Below are 19845 nucleotides of genomic sequence, written 5' to 3'. Positions count from 1 at the left end.
TTCCTGAAATTGCCACAAAATTTTTCCCCAATTTTTCCTGAATTTTTCCCAATTTTTCCCCTATTTTTTGCCATTTTTCCCAACTTTTTCCCTATTTTTGCCTAATTTTTCCTAATTTTATTCCAATTTTTCCCCCAAATTTCACCCAATTTTTCTCCTATTTTTGTCCAATTTCCCCCAATTTTTCCCTAATTTTTCCCCTGATTTTTCCCAATTTTCTCCTATTTTTTGCCATTTTTTCCTAATTTTTTTCCCATTTTTTCTCCAATTTTCCTCCATTTTCCTCCAATTTTTTCCCTTATTTTTGTCCAATTTTCCCCTATTTTTTACTATTTTTTCCTAATTTTCCCCCATTTTTTCTCCAATTTTCATAATTTTTTTCTCACATTTTTTCCATTTTTCCCGTATTTTTGCCCAATTTTCCCCCTAATTTTCCCAAATTTTTTCCCAATTTTTTCTGATTTTCCACCCAGTTTTTCTCTAATTTTTGTCCAATTTTCCTTCAACTTTCGCCCAATTTTTCTCCAATTTTCCCCCAATTTCTCCCCCAATTTTTCCCCAATTTTTCCAATTTTTTCTCCAATTTTCCCCAATTTTTCCCCATTTTTGGGCCACCCCAGCACCCGAAGGTTACTGTAGGAATTTCACCTCGGTGAAGGGAGGGAGGTGAAATCCTGCAAGAAAAAAATGGAAATTTTTATTAAAATTTTCCCTGAATATGCCACAAATTTTTCCCCACTTTTTTTTTCCTAATCTTCCCCTATTATTCCCCTTTTTTTCTGGATTTTTCCCAATATTTTCCTGATTTTTTGCCATTTTTCACTTATTTTTTCCCATTTTTTCTCCAATTTTTCCCTCGTTTTTAGCAACTTTTTGTCCAATTTTTACCTAATTTTTCTCAATTTTCCTCCAATTTTTTCTCTTATTTTTGTCCAATTTTTCCCTAACTTTTTCCCCAATTTTTCCTTGAGTTTCTCCCAATTTTTCCCAAATGTTTCTCATTTTTTGGACCCATTTCCCCCCTTTTTCCCACTATTTTCTCCCAATTTTTCTCAATTTTTTGATATTTTTCCCTAATTTCTCCCCATTTTTCTCCAATTTTTCTCAATTTTTTCTCAATTTTTTCTCAATTTTCCTCCAATTTATTCTCTTATTTTTGTCCAATTTTCCCCCAATTTTTCCCACTATTTTTCAACATTTTTCCCTAATTTTTCCATTTTTTCTCCATTATTTTCCCATTTTTTCACCAATTTTCCCCCGAATTTTCACTTATTTTTTGTCCAATTTTTGTCTAATTTTTCCCTATTTTCCTCCAATTTTCCTCCAAATTTGCTCCTAATTTTGCCCAATTTTCCCCCATTTTTTCCCTATTTTTTAATCTTTTTCCTAATTTTTCCCCATTTTTCTCCAATTTTTATAAATTTTTTCTCACATTTTTCCTATTTTCCCCCCAATTTTTTCCTAATTTTTTCCGAATTCTTCCCATTTTTTCCCTATTTTTTAATCTTTTTCCTAATTTTTCCCCATTTTTCTCCAATTTTTATAAATTTTTTCTCACATTTTTCCTATTTTCCCCCCAATTTTTTCCTAATTTTTTCCGAATTCTTCCCATTTTTTCCCTATTTTTTCCCATTTTTCCCTATTTTTCTCCATTTTTTCCACTAATTTTCCTCCAAGTTTTCACTTATTTTGGTCCAATTTTACCCTAATTTTTTCCCATTTTTTCTCTAATTTTTCTGAATTTTCCTCCAATTTTTTCTCTTATTTTTGTCCAATTTTTCCCTAACTTTCTCCCAATTTTTCCCAAATTTTTCTCATTTTTTGGACCCATTTCCCCCCTTTTTCCCACTATTTTCTCCCAATTTTTCTCAATTTTTTGACATTTTCCCCTTATTTCTCCCCATTTTTTCTCCAAATTTTCTCAATTTTTTCTCAATTTTCCTCCAATTTATTCTCTTATTTTTGTCCAATTTTTCCCCAATTTTTTCCCAATTTTTCCTTAATTTTTTCCTTATTTTTGAGTAATTTTTCCTAATTTTATCCCCATTTTCCCACTATTTTCTCCCAGTTTTTCCCATTTTTTTGCCTATTTTCCCTTATTTTTTCCTGATTTTCCTCCAATTTTTCCCATTTTTTCCCCATTTTCCTCCAATTTGTCTCTTATTTTTGTCCAATTTTCCCTCAATTTCTTCCTAATTTTCCCCCAATTCTTCCCTATTTTTAACCATTTTTTCCTAATTTTTCCCCATTTTTTCTCCAATCTTTATAAATTTTTTCTCACGATTTTCCCATTTCCCCCCCAATTTTTACCTATTTTTTGCCCAATTTTCCTTTGATTTTTCTCCATTTTTTCCCAATATTTTCCCCCAATTTTTCCAAATATTTCCCCCAATTTTTCCCTAAATTTTTTGGATTTTTGGGGGATTTTTTGGGAATATTTGGGGCACTTTTGGGGACTTATTCTTGGATTTTTGAGGGATTTTCTCAGGATTTTTTGGGAATATTTTGGGCATTTTTTTTCCTCCAAATTTGCTCCTAATTTTGCCCAATTTTCCCCCATTTTTTCCCTATTTTTTAATCTTTTTCCTAATTTTTCCCCATTTTTCTCCAATTTTTATAAATTTTTTCTCACATTTTTCCTATTTTCCCCCCAATTTTTTCCTAATTTTTTCCGAATTCTTCCCATTTTTTCCCTATTTTTTCCCATTTTTCCCTATTTTTCTCCATTTTTTCCACTAATTTTCCTCCAAGTTTTCACTTATTTTGGTCCAATTTTACCCTAATTTTTTCCCATTTTTTCTCTAATTTTTCTGAATTTTCCTCCAATTTTTTCTCTTATTTTTGTCCAATTTTTCCCTAACTTTCTCCCAATTTTTCCCAAATTTTTCTCATTTTTTGGACCCATTTCCCCCCTTTTTCCCACTATTTTCTCCCAATTTTTCTCAATTTTTTGACATTTTCCCCTTATTTCTCCCCATTTTTTCTCCAAATTTTCTCAATTTTTTCTCAATTTTCCTCCAATTTATTCTCTTATTTTTGTCCAATTTTTCCCCAATTTTTTCCCAATTTTTCCTTAATTTTTTCCTTATTTTTGAGTAATTTTTCCTAATTTTATCCCCATTTTCCCACTATTTTCTCCCAGTTTTTCCCATTTTTTTGCCTATTTTCCCTTATTTTTTCCTGATTTTCCTCCAATTTTTCCCATTTTTTCCCCATTTTCCTCCAATTTGTCTCTTATTTTTGTCCAATTTTCCCTCAATTTCTTCCTAATTTTCCCCCAATTCTTCCCTATTTTTAACCATTTTTTCCTAATTTTTCCCCATTTTTTCTCCAATCTTTATAAATTTTTTCTCACGATTTTCCCATTTCCCCCCCAATTTTTACCTATTTTTTGCCCAATTTTCCTTTGATTTTTCTCCATTTTTTCCCAATATTTTCCCCCAATTTTTCCAAATATTTCCCCCAATTTTTCCCTAAATTTTTTGGATTTTTGGGGGATTTTTTGGGAATATTTGGGGCACTTTTGGGGACTTATTCTTGGATTTTTGAGGGATTTTCTCAGGATTTTTTGGGAATATTTTGGGCATTTTTGTGGAATTTTTGTAGATTTTTTTCAGGATTTTTCAGAATATTTTGGGCATTTTGGAGGATTTTTTAAAGGGATTTTTGGGGGAATTTTGTAGGATTTTTTTTAGGATTTTTTCTGGATTTTTTGGGAACTTTTTTTGTATTTTTGAGGATTTTTTGTGGATTTTTTTGGGAATTTTTGGGCATTTTTTGTGGATTTTTTTAGAGTTTTTTGGGAAATTTTTAGGATTTTTTTCAGGATTTTTGGGAATATTTTGGGCAATTTTGGGGATTTTTTTGGGAATTTTGGGGCATTTTTGGAGGATATTTGGGGGAATTTTTGGGGATTTTTTTTTAAATTGTAGGATTTTTTCAGGATTTTTTGGGAATATTTTGGGCAATTTTTGAGGATTTTTGGGAATTTTTGGGGATTTTTTAGGGGATTTTTTCAATTTTTTTCAGAATATTTTAATCCCAAAAAATCCCCCAAAAATCTCCAAAAATCCCATTAAAAATCCCAATAAAATCCCCCCAAAATTCCAAAAATTATCGCAAAAATCCCATAAAAAATAAAAAAAAATCCTCAAAAAACCCCAAAAATCCAAATAAAATTTCCCAAAAAATTCAAAAAAAAATTTTTAAAATCCCCTAAAGTATCCCCAAAAAATCCCCAAAAATTCCCAAAAATATCCCAAAAAAGTCCCCCAAAAATGTCAAAAAATATCCCAAAAGAAAGAAAAAAAAATCCCCAAAAAATCCTTCCAAAAATCCAAAAAAGTCCCAAAAAATTCCCAAAAAATCCCCAAAAAAATTTAAAAATTCCCCCCATAATTCCCAAAAATTTTCCCCAAAAAATCCTAAAAAATATCCTAAAAAACCCCAAAATTTCCCCCCAAAATTAAACAAAAATACTTTAAAAATTCCCCAAAAATCTAAAATTCCCCCAAAAATAAAAAAAAATTCCCAAAAATTTCCCAAAAAATCCACAAAAAATTCGCCAAAATCCCCGGAATTTAGGCGGGAAATCTCTGGAATTTTGGAGAGAAGAATTGGGAATTTTGGAGTTAAATATTGGGAATTTGGGGATAAAAATGGGGATTTTTGGGTCCTGTAAGGGGAAAAAAATATGGGATTTTTGGGTTAAAAATTGGAATTTTTGGTGTTAAAAAGTGGAATTTTTGGGTTTAAAAATTGGGAATTTTGGGGGATGGATCCAGGGATTTTTGGGTTAAAAATTGAGATTTTTGGGGTCCTGGAAGGGAAAAAAAAAATCAGGATTTTTGGGTTAAAAATTGGAATTTTTGGGGTTAAAAATCGGAATTTTTGGGGATGGAATCCAGGATTTTTAGGGAAGAATCCCTGAATTTTTGGGGCTAAAAATCGGGATTTTTTGGGTTAAAATACAGGAAAATTTGGGTTAAAAATCGGGACTTTTGGGTCCTGGAAGGGCAAAAGAATGAGAATTTTGGGGTTAAAAATCGGGATTTTTGGGGTTAAAAATCGGATTTCTTTTAGGGTTAAACGCTGGAGTTTTGAGGGATGGATCACGGAAATTTTGGGGTTAAAAATCGAGATTTTGGGGTTAAGCATTGGGGATTTGGGGGTTAAAAATGGAGAGGTTTTGGGTCCTGGAAGGGAAAAAAAATCGGAATTTTGGGGTTAAAAACCGGATTTTTTGGGGTTAAAAATCTGAATTTTTGGGTCTGAAAACGGGAAAATGTTGGGAATTTTAGGTTTAAAATATGGGATTTTTTGGGTTAAAATCCGGGAACTTTTGGGTTAAAAATCGGGATTTTTTTTGGGTCCTGGAAGGGCAAAAAAATGAGAATTTTGGGGTAAAAAAATGGGATTTTTGGGGTTAAAAATTGGAATTTTGGGGGTTAAAACCTGAAGTTTTGGGGGGTGGATCACTGAAATTTTGGGGTTAAAAATCGGGATTTTTTTGGGTTAAAATCCGGGAAATTTTGGGTTAAAAATCGGGACTTTTGGGTCCTGGAAGGGCAAAGAATGGGAATTTTGGGGTTAAAAATCGGATGGTTTTGGGTTAAAAACCGGAGGGTTTGGGGAATGAGTCCAGGGATTTTTAGGGGTGAATCCCTGAAATTTTGGGCTTAAAAATCGCGATTTTGGGGAAAAAAACAGGTGATTTTTGGGTTAAAAATGGGGGGTTTTGGGTCCTGGAAGGGCAAAAGAATGGGAATTTTGGGGTTAAAAATCGGATTTTTTGGGGTTAAATCCCCGCAATTTTGGGGGATGGATGCGGGGATTTTGAGCCTTAAAAATCAGGGGTTTTGGGGGTGAAAACGGTGAATTTTGGAGTGAAAAATCCGATTTTTGTCGCGCGTTCAACCCTCCGGCACCACGGACAGATCCCTCCCCTCACGCGAACAAAACCCTCCCAAAACCCTTTAAAAAAACCCCCCAAAAAAACCCCAAAAAACCTGAATTTTTCTCTTCTAAATCCTCTTCAGCATCTGCGGCAAGTCAGGCGAGAAATCCCAAGGAATTCTGAGGGGAAAATCAGGGGAAAAAAAGGAAAAAATGGGAAAAAAAGAGGTAAAAAATGGGAATAAACGGGAATGGAGGGGGAGGGAGCGGCTGCCGAGCGCCCCCTGCGGTTCCTGAGGGGAAAAGGGGGGGGAAAGGGGAATAAATCAACTTTTTTGGGGATTTTTAGGTTTTTTTAAGGGTTTTGGATGTTTCCTATTTTTTCCCAATTTTTTGCCATTTTTTCTCAATTTTTCCCTATTTTCCGCCATTTTATTCCCCTTTATTCCCCAATTTTCCCCCAATTTTTCCTCAATTTTCCCCCACTTTATTCTCATTTTTTCCCCATTTTCCCCTCATTTTTACCCAATATTTCCTCACTTCCCCCCCCCTTTTTCTCCATTTCCCCCTAAAATATTTCCTCTCTTCCCCCCCAATTTTTCCCCATTTCCCCCTAATTTTTTCCCCAATTTCCCCCCCCTTTTCTTCCACTTTCCCCCTATTTTTCCCTGAATTTTTCCACCATTTTATTCCCCTTTATTCCCCATTTTCCCCCCAATTTTTCCTCAATTTTCCCCCATTTTATTCACATTTTTCCTAATTTTCCCCAATTTTCCCGCAATTTTTCCACATTTTTTCCTAATTTTTCCCCAATTTCCCCCATTTTATTCCCCTTTAATCCCCATTTTCCCCCCAATTTTTCCTCAATTTCCCCCCACTTTATTCTCATTTTTTCCCCATTTTCCCCTTTTTTTTTTCCCATTTTTTCCCCATTCTCATTTTTTCCCCATTTTCCCCTTATTTTTTACCCATTTTTTCCCCATTTTCCCCCCAATTTTTACCCATTTCCCCCCATTTTTTCCTAATTTCCCCCCAATTTTTCCCCCAATTTTTCCCCATTTTTCCCCATTTCCCCTCAATTTTATTCCAATTTTTCCCCATTTTTCCCTCATTTTTCCCTCATTTTGTCCCAAATTTTCCAGTTTTTCCCCCCATTTTTTATGCAATTTCCCCCCCTATTTCCCCAATTTTTCTCCATTTCTTCCTCATTTTCCCCCAATTTTTCCCCATTTACCCCACATTTTTACTCAATTTTCCCCATAATTTTCCCCCATTTTTTCCAGCTTTTCCCCCATTTTCCCCCCATTTTTTCCGCAATTTCCCCCATTTTCCCCCGAATTTTTGCCAATTTCCCCCCATTTTTCCCCAATTTTTGCCCCCTGCGGTTCCTGAGGGGAAAAGGGCGGGGAAAGGGGAATAAATCAACTTTTTTTGGGATTTTTAGGGTTTTTTAAGGGTTTTAGATGTTTCCTATTTTTTCCCAATTTTTTCCCATTTTTTCTCAATTTTTCCCCTTTTTTCCGCCATTTTTCCCCAATTTTCCCCTCCAAAAAATTCCCATTCCAAACAAACCCCACTCTCACAAATTTATGCAAATAAATTCAAATGTATGTAAATCAATGCAGATTTATGGAGATTTATTCAAATCCTGCCACATTTGGGGAATCCCGGTGGGAATTCCGGGATTTTGGGATGGATCCAAAGGACAAAAAAAAATCGGGATTTTTTCCCCTATTAATTCCCAATTTTTCCCCCATTTTTTTCACCCAAAGGAGGCACAAAAATATCCCAAAAAATCCCTAAAAACCCCACAAATAATGCCTTAAAATGCCCCAAAAAAGGGCCCAAAAAACGCCAAAAACTCCCATAAAAATGTCCTAAAATTGTCCCAAAAAGGGGGAAAAATTCCTCAAAAAAGGGGAAAAAAGAGCCCCAAAATGTTCCCAAAAATGGGCACAAAATACCCTAAAAATACTCTAAAAAGATTGAAAAAATGCCCCAAAAATACACTAAAAATGCCCTAAAAATCCCCCCAAAATCCAAAAAAATTCGCAAAAAATTTCCAAGAAATCCCCAATTCAAAAAAAAAAATTCCTCAAAACATCCTCAAAAATATTTTAAAAAATTCCCAAAAAAATTCCCCAAAATTCCCAAAACGTCCTCAAAAATAATTTAAAAATCCTCAAGAATTCAAAAGAATTCACCAACAAATCCCCCCAAAAAATTAAAATAAATTTTAAAAACCTCCAAAAAATGCAAAACAAATCTCAAAAAATCCCGCAATTTGTCCCAAAATATCCCTAAAAAAATCTCAAAAAATACCCCAAAAATTCCCAAAAATAAAAAAATCCCCAAAATTCACCAAAAAGTAAAAAAATTTGGGGATTTTATGAGGATTTTGGGGGAATTTTTTTGAATGTTTTTACATTTTTGGGGCAATTTGGGGGGATTTTCTTGGAATTTTTGGGGGATTTTTTGGGAATTTTAAGGGAGATTTTTTGGATTTTTTATTATTTTTGGGGGAATTACTGAGGGACTTTTGGAGATTTTTTGGGGAAATTTTTTTTTTATTTTTGGGGCATTTTTGGGCCATTTTGGGGGCATTTTTGGGGGGTTTTTAAGGGTATTTTTGCGGGTTTTTTTAGGCTTTTTTGAACCATTTTTGGTGCATTTTAGGGCATTTTTGGCTCTTTTTTGGTCTCTTTTGGTCCCTTTTTGGACTCTTTTGAATCACTTTGCGATTTTTTGGGGTCTTTTGGGCCACTTTTGGCATTATAACCCAAATTTCAAGGATCTAATCCTGATTTTTTTGAGGCTTTCCATCCTTATTTTTTTTTTTTTTTTGGGGGGATCCAAATCCGGATTTTTTCTTCCAATCCCGCTTTTTTGAGGATTCTAACCCAAATTTTTGGAATTTTTGGGGAGATATTAATGGAAATTTTTGAGATTCCAACTGCCATAAGGATTGGGAAAGGGATAATGATAGAAATCCCCAAAAAATCGGGATTAAAATCCCAAAAATTGGATTAAAATCCCCAAAAAAGTCCTTCTCCCTCACGCCTCACCTGTCAATCACTCTAAAGCCACGCCCCTTCTTTGATCAGCCAATAAGAACACACGGAATGCGGGGCGTGGCTTACGAGTGATTGACAGCCCGCCCTCTTTACCCAACCAATGAAACCGCTCAAAACGCGGGGCGTGCCCTGTCAATCACCACCAAACCCCGCCCCATCCTCTCCTCAGCCAATCACGCCTCTCCTTCCCCCTCCGCTTCCGCCGCCATGGCCGCCGCGCCGCGCTGAGCCCCGGCCCCGCCGCTCAGCCCCGGCCATGGCGGCTCCGCTCTCGTAGCCGCCAGCGCCATGCCGAGCGGAGCCGCCGAGGCCAACGAGGCCGCCGAGCCGGCGCTGCTGCTCCTCCAGCAGCGCCTGCAAGGACTCGGCCTCCCGCAGCCCGGCGCGGAGGAGGAGGAGGAGGAGGATGATGGCGGCGAGGCGGAGCTGAGGGAAGATGAGGACGAGGAAGCCGCGCTGTTGTTGCCGGCGCTGCTACCGCGCGGCCTCGATGTTGCGGGCGGCCGGGGGATGATGGCGGCGATGCTGCCGCGCACCTACGGCGATGTCGGGGCTGCGGGAGGCGAGCAGGCGGCGCTGCCCCGAAGGAAAAGCGTCAACACCACCGAGTGCGTGGCCGTGCCCAGCTCCGAGCATGTGGCCGAGATCGTGGGGCGCCAGGGTGAGTGAGGGGCGCTAATGGCGGCGCTTGGGGCCGTGAGGGTCAGGTCCTGCTTCAGCTCTTCCCGCCTTTTTTGGGACCCTCAGAGCCGGGGTGGGACCCTCATCTTCATCTCCTGAGGGTCAGGTCCTGCTTCAGCTCTTCCCGCCATTTTTGGGACCTTCATACCCAGAGTGGGACCTTCATCTTCATCCCCTGAGGGCTGGGTCCTGCTTCAGCTCTTCCGGCCATTTTTGGGACCTTCATACCCGGGGTGGGACCCTCATCTTCATCTCCTGAGGGTCCTGACCCCTTCTCCTCTTCCCGCCATTTTGGGACTCTCCTGTCCCCTCACACCCCAGGATGGGACCCTCATCTTCATCCCCTCAGGGCTGGCTCCTGCTTCAGCTCATTTTGGGGACCCTCACACCCAGAGTGGGACTCTCATCTTCATCCCCTGAGGTTCCTTACCTGCTTCTCCTCTTCCCGCCATTTTTGGGACTCTCCTGTCCCCTCACACCCAGAATGGGACCCTCATCTTCATCCCCTGAGGTTCCTGACCCCTTCTCCTCTTTCCGCCATTTTGGGATCCTTCTGTCCCCTCACACCCCAGGATGGGACCCTCATCTTCATCCCCTCAGGGCTGGCTCCTGCTTCAGCTCTTCCGGCCATTTTGGGGACCCTCATACCCAGAGCGGGACCCTCATCTTCATCCCCTGAGGTTCCTGACCCCTTCTCCGCTTTCCGCCATTTTGGGATCCTTCTGTCCCCTCACCCCCCAGGATGGGCCCCTCATCTTCATCTCCTGAGGTTCCTGACCCCTTCTCCGCTTTCCGCCATTTTGGGATCCTTCTGTCCCCTCACCCCCCAGGATGGGCCCCTCATCTTCATCTCCTGAGGTTCCTGACCCCTTCTCCGCTTTCCGCCATTTTGGGATCCTTCTGTCCCCTCACCCCCCAGGATGGGACCCTCATCTTCACCCCCTCAGGGCTGGGTCCTGCTTCAGCTCCTCCCGCCATTTTTGGGGACCCTCATACCCAGAGTGGGACCCTCATCTTCATCCCCTGAGGTTCCTTACCCCTTCTCCTCTTCCCGCCATTTTAGGGACCCTCCTGTCCCCTCACAGCTCTGGGTGGGACCTTCATCTTCACCTCATTTTCTGTCCTCTCATCCTCACCCCCTGAGGGTCCTGACCCCTTCTCCTCTCCCCGCCATTTTAGGGACCCTCCTGTCCCCTCACAACCGGGGTGGGACCTTTCTGTCTCCAGTTAACCCTTAAGTAGGGACAGACCCGGCCCGTCTGTCCCCAAACCTGGCCTGTGTGTGTGCAATGAAGGATTGTGTCACTCTGTGTGTGTGAGCCGTGCTGTGAGCTCCTCATTTCCATCCTCTGAATCTGACCCTGGAGTTTGTAGTAAATCGGAGGTAGAGATAACAACGGAGATATGGAGACAGCGCTGTGGGGCAGGCAGGGAGCAGTGGGCGATGCAGCGTGTGGGGCAGGCTGGGGCTGAGCCTGGGGCTGGAACTGGAGCTGAGCGTGGGGCTAGGGCTGGGGTGAAGCTGAGAGTGGATCTGGGGCTGGGCTGGGGCAGGCAGTGTGGCGTTCTGCAGTCACTCGCTGTCTCTGTGGCACTGCCTGTGCCTCCCTGCCCCTGCTGAGCCCTCCCGGGGCTGCCCGGGACAATGAAACTCCTCCTGCTCCTCCTCCTGCTGCTCCTCCCCGGCTGGGCCGGCCCTGGCTCGCTCCCTGCCTGCCTGCGGGGCCCTGCATGAGCGGCCCCTCCTGCCCTGCTCCTGCCCCTGCTCCAGCTCCTGCCCCTGCTCCTGCCGGTGCCGCTGCTGCTGTGGAGTGTCCCCGGGCCTGGGGAGCCGGGGCTGGCCTGGGACGCGGCTCCGTGTGCCCGGCAGGGCTGGGGCGCCCCGCGGGAGCAGAGGGCAGCGAGCGGCTGCGGGAGCCGTGCTGGAGCCCCTCGTGCCAGCTCTGTGCCCCGCTGGCAGCTGGCTCAGCAGCTCAGCCAGGCGGAATCCCGGCGCGTTGGGAATGCCGCGGGCCTGCTCATTTCACACTGCCTGCTCTCCTGGTGCTCTGCTGGGTAAACTGGGTTCTTTGCCCCCCACCTGAGCACCTGGAGCGCCTCAGGGAAGGGCCCACTCTGTCCCACAGACTGCCATCCCGTCCCTAGACATCAAAGGGAAACATTCCACTGTTCTGATTTCTGTTTGGGGCAGCATTCCCTCGGGAGAGGAGGGAATCCCTGCTTGTGCAGTCCATTTGTGTGCTGGGGCGGCTGGAGCAGGGGCCCTCATCCCTCAGGGGATAGCGGGGTTTGGATGGCACTCCTGGCAGGGGGGAGGGCAGTTCTGGGGGGTTTGGGTGGCACTCCTGGCAGGGGCAGAGGGCAGTTCTGGGGGGTTTGGATGGCACTCCTGGCAGGGGCAGAGGGCAGTTGTGGGCGAGCTGCTGAGTGACTCAGAGTGTGGCACACGGACAGCCCCTGCTCCCAGGAAATGTTTGCTGGCTCCCAGGCAGCCGGGGTGCAGGGCTGGTGTGTCAGCAGAGCTCGGTGTGTGAGAGGCTCCTGCAGCGCCTCGCACAGCCGAGGGACACGCGGTCGGGGGAGAGGGGAATTCAGGGATCCCTGTGGGCACGGCTGGCACGCAGGGACCGTGGTGGCACTCAGCACCGAGGGTGGCACCGGGGACGCCCAGCGGGCAGCTCCTTGGAGTGCTGCTGAGCTGCAGCCCGAGCTGTCCCCGCTGCTGTCCCTGCCCGGGGCGGGGCAGCAGCTCGGGGGCTCTGGGGGTGTTCTCTCCCGTGGGCCGCCCACCGACGCGCTATGTTTCCCGCACAGGCTGCAAGATCAAGGCGCTGCGGGCCAAGACCAACACGTACATCAAGACGCCGGTGCGCGGTGAGGAGCCGGTGTTCGTGGTGACGGGGCGCAAGGAGGACGTGGCCACGGCCAAGCGGGAGATCCTGTCGGCGGCCGAGCACTTCTCGCTGATCCGGGCGTCGCGCGGCAGGGGCGCGGGGCCGTGCGGCGCGCCCGCGCTGCCGGGGCAGACCACGGTGCAGGTGCGGGTGCCGTACCGCGTGGTGGGGCTGGTGGTGGGCCCCAAGGGCGCCACCATCAAGCGCATCCAGCAGCAGACGCACACGTACATCGTGACGCCCAGCCGCGACAAGGAGCCCGTGTTCGAGGTGACGGGCATGCCCGAGAACGTGGACCGCGCGCGCGAGGAGATCGAGGCGCACATCGCCCTGCGCACCGGCGCCTTCCCGCAGCTCGGCCGCCACAGCGACTTCCGCGCCAACGGCACCAACGTCGGCCTCGAGGGCGCCTGGCCGGGCGCCCGCGCCCGCTCCAGGATGGTCTCCAGCTACCGCCACGACAGCTCCAGCTCCCTGGGCAGCGGCTCCACCGACTCCTACTTCGGCGGCAGCCGGCTGGCCGACTTCAGCCCCACCAGCCCCTTCGGCGCCGGCGGCTTCTGGATTGGGGAGGCGCTGCCGGCTGTGGGCGCGGAGGAGCTGGCGCTGGACTCGCCCGCCTACGAGCCCCTGCCCGCGCCCTCCCCGACCGTGTGGGCGCCCTTTGAGCCCGCGGCCGGGCTGGCCGGCAGCAGGGCGCCGTGCCGCAGCAGCCGGCCCCCCACGCCCCGCCTGTCGCCCACCTTCCCCGAGAGCCTGGAGCTCCCGCCGGCCGGGCGCGCCCGCGGCGAGGCACCGAGCTGCGGCCCCCCGCCCGGGCTGCCCGTCTGCATCCCCGCCTTCTCCAACGGTACCAACAGCTACTCCTCGTCCAACGGCGGCTCCGCCTCCAGCTCGCCCCCCGAGTGCCGGCGCAGGCACGACTGCGTCGTCTGCTTCGAGAGCGAGGCCGCGGCCGCCCTCGTGCCCTGCGGCCACAGCCTCTTCTGCCCGCAGTGCGCCGGCCGGATCTGCGCCCGCGACGCGCCCGCCTGCCCCGTGTGCCAGGCCGCCGTCACCCAGGCCATCCACATCCACTCCTGAGCCGCGCCGTGGGCCCGGGAGCGGCCACGCTGCCGGCTGACCCACGCCGGGCGGGCTCTGGCTCCGTGCGGGCAGCGGGGTTCAGCACAGGGGGACTGGCGATGCCATGGCACGCGCGGCGGGGTCTCGTCCATCACACACAGCTGGAAACAAACGTTGTGGGCACTACAAGGGCCTCTGTCGTGGCCAGGCCTCTGCTGGCAGCCTCGCCTCGCTGCCCCACAGGGATCACCTACCCTTGGCTACCCGCACTTCCAATGCTGCCTTCTCTACACTGCCAGTGCTCAAAGCAGGTTTGGGAAACTCCTTCTCTTCCGCGCTCTGCGCCCACTCACGCCTCATCCTCCAGCACAGCAAACAACTGCTCCCTGGGAGCCGCCGCAGGGCCGGGCCAGGGGCAGGGCCGGGAGCCCAGCCAGGGCCGTCGGGGTGTGTGATTCCCACGGGAATCGTGTCCCAGGAGCCTGCCCCAGGAGCCTGCCCCAGGAGCGCGCCCGAGGTCCATGATCCCGCGGTGAGGGTGCTGACATTCCGTTTGTCCGATCAAGCTGTTCTGAAATCACCTCCTGGTGAGTCTGCAGATCAGAATGTGACGCATCGTTATGTCCAGTCTTCGTCTTGCACATACCATAGATTTGTGTTTTATTTTTGGTAAGGAAAAGGAAAGTCGGGGAGTTGCGTGCGTGCCCTGGTGGTGTTGTTAATTTCTCCGTGACAGTGGCCCTGCAGTCGGTTTCCTTCCTTTCAAAAATGTCTTTCCAATCACTGGTTTAAAGGAGAAAAAGGAAAAGAGTCTCTTGAATTCCTGCATTTCAACCTGTGGATGTTTCCAGCTCCTCCATCCTCAGTATGTTCCCAAATCTGTGCTGGCGTATGTTGAAGCAACAAAAACAGGCAACCAGAACAACATGAAAAACCAAAAGAAAAAAAGGAAGAAAGAAAGAAAGGAAAAAAAATTACATGCCAAGTGGAGTTCTGGTGGATTTTTTCTATTTTTGTTTTGGAAGCATTATTTTCCCAAGATAAAAGTTTTTTGCTCAGTATAAGAGAAAAAAAAAAAAGAAAAAAGATGAAGTGAAATTACACCTATGCTGAACTAGTAAGTACGCAGAAAACTTTATTTTTTATTTCCACTTGAAGAGTTACATTTCGTATTAAAAGTTTACAGATAACGGTTTTTATTTTGTGATTCCAAGTCTGGGAGCTGCCCTGAGGGCAGGGCTGTGTCCGAGCAGGGCCGTGTCGGAGCAGGGCCATGGCCCAGGGGCGGCCGAGCCTGGTTTAGAATTTGCTAATTTTGCTACACTTTTTGTTATGTATATGTAGGGATTACAGATCCGATTTGAGTAAAGTTTAAAAAAATCCATATATTTTATGATAAAGGGCCTTTAACTTATGACGGCCAAAGCACTGATATTATATATTTGCTGTAAAGAGAATTACAAGAGTTTTATTTTTCTGATATTAAAAGTTACTTAATGAACACTTGTTTCCATTAACTTGAGCGTTCATCTTGGGACGGGGCAGAGAAACCCCAAAATGCCCCGGGGGGTTCCCAGTGTCAGGGATTTGGGTCTGGGGGCTCTGGGTGTCAAGGATTTGGGTCTGGGGGCTGTGGGTGTGTCAGGGATTTGGGTCTGGGGGCTCTGGGTCCGTCAGCATTGCCGCTCTCTGGGAGCCGCGCCGCGAGTGGGGCCGGGAGCCGGGAGCAGAGCAGGGCTGGGAGCCGTGCCAGAGCCGTGCCAGAGCGTTTTATTTTTCTGATATTAAAAGTTACTTAATGAACACTTGTTTCCATTAACTTGAGCGTTCATCTTGGGACGGGGCAGAGAAACCCCAAAATGCCCCAGGGGGTTCCCAGTGTCAGGGATTTGGGTCTGGGGGCTCTGGGTGTCAAGGATTTGGGTCTGGTGGCTGTGGGTGTGTCAGGGATTTGGGTCTGGGGGCTCTGGGTCCGTCAGCATTGCCGCTCTCTGGGAGCCGCGCCGCGAGTGGGGCCGGGAGCCGGGAGCAGAGCAGGGCTGGGAGCCGTGCCAGAGCCGTGCCAGAGCCGTGCCAGAGCGGGGCCGGAGCGGGGCTGGCAGTCCCTGTGCCACCCCGGCACTGCGGTGGGGCCGGGCTCGGGGGCCCTTCCCGAGCCACGGCTGCGGAGGGAGCAGAACGGGCACCAACAAAAGAGGAGCAGCTTCTGTTGGTTTCTTTTTTTTACACCCAAAATAGACCTGGACCGATTTTTTATGAAATTGCAGCGCATTCCCAAAACCTGCTTGGGCGAAGTTTGAAGTAAAGGCATCTCAGCGAGCTGGGGGCGCCGGCTCTGGGGGAATAACCGGATTCTGGGCTGAGGAGCTGCCCAGGGGCTGCGGGAGATCCCGCACCCGATGGGTCCGGGGGCTGCGCCGGGCTGGGGAAGGCTGGGCTCGGGGATGGCCAGGCCGGGCTCAGGGACCGCCAGGCCGGGCTCAGGGACAGCCAGACCGGGCTCAGGCCGGTCTCAGGCTGGATTCAGGCCGGGCTCAGGCTGGATTCGGGGTTCGCTCCCTGAGCCCGGGCAGGGTGGGGGAGCCGCGGGCGGCGGGGCTGAGGCTGCCCAAAGCCAGCGAGAGAACACGGCTGCCAAAATCCGGGAAATGGCGCGATCGTGGCAGGGCCTGGAAGCCCCCGGGAGAGCCACGGAACCGCAGCGGCTTCTCACCTGGAAGAGCCCAGCACGGCCAGGAGCCACCGCGTGTCCCCGGTGCCACATCCGCCTGGCTCAGGGGACGGGCACTCAGTGCCCGGGGCAGCTGTGCCGCGGCTGGGCAGCCCTTTCCAGGGGAAATTCCTGCTGTGCCCACCCTGAGCCTGCCCTGAGGCCGCTCCCTCTGCTGCTGTCCCCGTTCCCGGCGTGCTGCACAGCTCTGTCCCCAGCCCCTCTGCCCCAGCCCTGCCCGGCCACTGCCAGCACCTGCCAGCCGTCCCCGGCCACCGCAGCCGCGCAGTCCCCGCGGGGCCTCAGCTCCCAGGGCAGCGCCAGCGCCAGCCCTGCCCGGCACAGAGACCCCTGCCAGCACAGAGACCCCTGCCGGCCCAGAGACCCCTGCCAGCACAGAGGCCCCTGCCAGGACAGAGACCCCTGCCCGGGACAGAGACCCCTGCCCGGGACAGAGACCCCTGCCCGGGACAGAGACCCCTGCCCGGGACAGAGACCCCTGCCCGGCACAGAGACCCCTGCCAGGACAGAGACCTCCTGCTGCTCGGGACATCCCCTCGGGAATGAGAACGGGAACAGCGTGGGCAGGGGGCTGGCAGAGGGACAGGAATGTCCCCAGCACCTCAGGGTGTCCGCAGATGTGTCCCCAGCCCCTTGGGCAGGGCAGGGTGCCCTTGAGCCTGATACGAGGCACAAACCCGAGCCCGGGCGGTGCTGTGGCCACCACGGGGACACCGCTGCGGGACCGCAGCTCCCGCCGGTCCGGGGTGGCTCCGGTGTCCCCGGTCCCCAAGCGGCTCCGAGGGCGGGCGTGCGGCCCGGCGCAGTGCAGCTGCGGGTCAGTAAAAACAAACAAAAAAAAGACATTTGAGAAACCCCAAACCACCCAAAACCACCTGGCAACGCCTTCTTTTTGGCAGGATCCAAACGTCCGCAGCTCACCGCCCGAGCTGGCCCAGGTGTGCCCGCGGGAAAAGCTCTCCCGGGGGCTGCCCGGCCCCGGCCCCGATCCCGAGCCCCGATCCCGCAGCCCGAGCCCCGGCCGTCTGTCTGCTCGTCCGGCTCCCCGCGGCTCCCTGCAGGAGGCTCACAGCTCAGCGCCGGTGACATGTGCCGCATGTGGCGCTGCAGATGGCCGGCGGGGCCCTCGGGGCCCGCGCTGAGCGCAGCACGGCTGGGCCGGGCTGGGACAGCGGATCTCCCGGGACACGGGCTGTCCCGGCAGCTGGCACCGCGCCGGGATCGGCGGGACCAGCGGGCAGCTTGGCACAGCCCCGTGCTCGGCACGGCTAAATCCTCACCCCAGCTCCACGCTCACTCCCAGCTCCACAAGAGTTCCCAGCTCCACGCTCATTCCAGCTCCACGCTGACTCCCAGCTCCACGCTCACTCCCAGCTCCGCGCCGGGATCGGCGGGACCAGCGGGCAGCTGGGCACAGCCCCGTGCTCGGCACGGCTCCATCCTCATCCACAGCTCCACGTTCACTCCCAGCTCCACGCTCACTCCCAGCTCCACGCTCATTCCCAGCTCCACGCTCATTCCTGATCCATGCTCATTCCCAGCTCCACGCTCACTCCCAGCTCCACGCTCACTCCCAGATCCATCCTCATTCCCAGCTCCACGCTCATTCCCAGCTCCACGCACATTCCCAGCTCCATCCTTCTCCCCAACTCCATGCTCATTCCCAGCTCCATGCTCATTCTCAGCACCACGCTCATTCCCAGCTCCACGCTCATTCCAGCTCAACGCTCATTCCCAGCTCCACGCACATTCCCAGCTCCATGCTCATTCCAGATCCACTTTCATTCCCAGCTCCACGCTCATTCCCAGCTCCACGCTCATTCCCATCTCATTCCCAGCTCCACGCTCATTCCCACTCCACGCTCATTCGCAGCTCCACAAGAGTTCCCAGCTCCACGCTCCTTCCCACCTCCATCCTCCTCCCCAGCTCCACGCTCATTCCAGCTCCGCGCTCATTCCCACCTCCACGCTCACTCCCAGCTCCATCCTTCTCCCCAACTCCATGCTCATTCCCAGCTCCATGCTCATTCTCAGCACCACGCTCATTCCCAGCTCCACGCTCATTCCAGCTCAACGCTCATTCCCAGCTCCACGCACATTCCCAGCTCCATGCTCATTCCAGATCCACTTTCATTCCCAGCTCCACGGCAAGAGTTCCCAGCTCCACGCCCACTCCCAGCTCCACGCTCATTCCCAGCTCCATCCTCATTCCCAGCTCCACGCTCATTCCCAGCTCCATCCTCATTCCCAGCTCCACGCTCATTCCCAGCTCCATCCTCATTCCCAGCTCCACGCTCATTCCCAGCTCCATCCTCATTCCCAGCTCCACGCTCATTCCCAGCTCCATCCTCATTCCCAGCTCCACGCTCATTCCCAGCTCCATCCTCATTCCCAGCTCCACGCTCATTCCCAGCTCCATCCTCATTCCCAGCTCCACGCTCATTCCCAGCTCCATCCTCATTCCCAGCTCCACGCTCATTCCCAGCTCCATCCTCATTCCCAGCTCCACGCTCATTCCCAGCTCCATCCTCATTCCCAGCTCCACGCTCATTCCCAGCTCCATCCTCATTCCCAGCTCCACGCTCATTCCCAGCTCCATCCTCATTCCCAGCTCCACGCTCATTCCCAGCTCCATCCTCATTCCCAGCTCCACGCTCATTCCCAGCTCCATCCTCATTCCCAGCTCCACGCTCATTCCCAGCTCCATCCTCATTCCCAGCTCCACGCTCATTCCCAGCTCCATCCTCATTCCCAGCTCCACGCTCATTCCCAGCTCCATCCTCATTCCCAGCTCCACGCTCATTCCCAGCTCCATCCTCATTCCCAGCTCCACGCTCATTCCCAGCTCCATCCTCATTCCCAGCTCCACGCTCATTCCCAGCTCCATCCTCATTCCCAGCTCCACGCTCATTCCCAGCTCCATCCTCATTCCCAGCTCCACGCTCATTCCCAGCTCCATCCTCATTCCCAGCTCCACGCTCATTCCCAGCTCCATCCTCATTCCCAGCTCCACGCTCATTCCCAGCTCCATCCTCATTCCCAGCTCCACGCTCATTCCCAGCTCCATCCTCATTCCCAGCTCCACGCTCATTCCCAGCTCCATCCTCATTCCCAGCTCCACGCTCATTCCCAGCTCCATCCTCATTCCCAGCTCCACGCTCATTCCCAGCTCATTCCCAGCTCCATGCTCATTCCCTGCTCCTCGCCCATTCCAGCTCCACGCTCATTCCCAGCTCCACGCTCATTCCCAGCTCCACTCTCAATCCCAGCTCCACGCTCACTCCCAGCCCCACGACTCATTCCCAGCTCCACGCTCATTCCCAGCTCCACTCTCATTCCCAGCCCCACGCTCATTCCCAGCTCCACGCTCATTAAAGCTCCACACTCATTCTCAGCTCCAAGCTCACTCCAGCTCCACAAGAGTTCCCAGCTCCACGCTCATTCCAGCTCCACGGTCATTCCCAGCTCCACGCGCGTTCCCAGCTCCACACTCACTCCCAGCTCC

At 50.1% G+C, this 19845-nt stretch overlaps 2 protein-coding genes across 2 annotated transcripts in view; one reads left to right on the top strand and one right to left on the bottom strand.

Annotated features, from left to right (window-relative positions):
* DCC (DCC netrin 1 receptor) overlaps positions 1-9259 on the bottom strand; it is an 85449-nt gene extending 76190 nt beyond the window's left edge. Inside the window, exons 1-2 of the mRNA XM_039712299.1 lie at positions 9147-9259; positions 649-674 (exon numbers count right to left, since the gene is read on the bottom strand). Of these exons, the coding sequence (XP_039568233.1) occupies positions 649-674; positions 9147-9259 (139 nt within the window). The remainder of the gene's footprint in view (positions 1-648; positions 675-9146) is intronic.
* MEX3C (mex-3 RNA binding family member C) lies at positions 9159-15110 on the top strand. The gene is made up of 2 exons (XM_039712301.1): positions 9159-9630; positions 12465-15110. Exons 1-2 carry the CDS (start codon positions 9258-9260, stop codon positions 13625-13627), a joined length of 1536 nt encoding a protein of 511 aa, XP_039568235.1. The 5' UTR covers positions 9159-9257; the 3' UTR covers positions 13628-15110.
* Positions 15111-19845: the final 4735 nt, after the last annotated feature.

This window comes from Passer montanus, unplaced genomic scaffold, assembly GCF_014805655.1.
Source record: "Passer montanus isolate IOZ18808 unplaced genomic scaffold, ASM1480565v1 scaffold262, whole genome shotgun sequence".
NCBI lineage: Eukaryota > Metazoa > Chordata > Aves > Passeriformes > Passeridae > Passer > Passer montanus.
The sequence above is the reverse complement of the archived record's forward strand: the minus strand, read 5'-3'. Positions and strand labels throughout refer to the sequence as shown.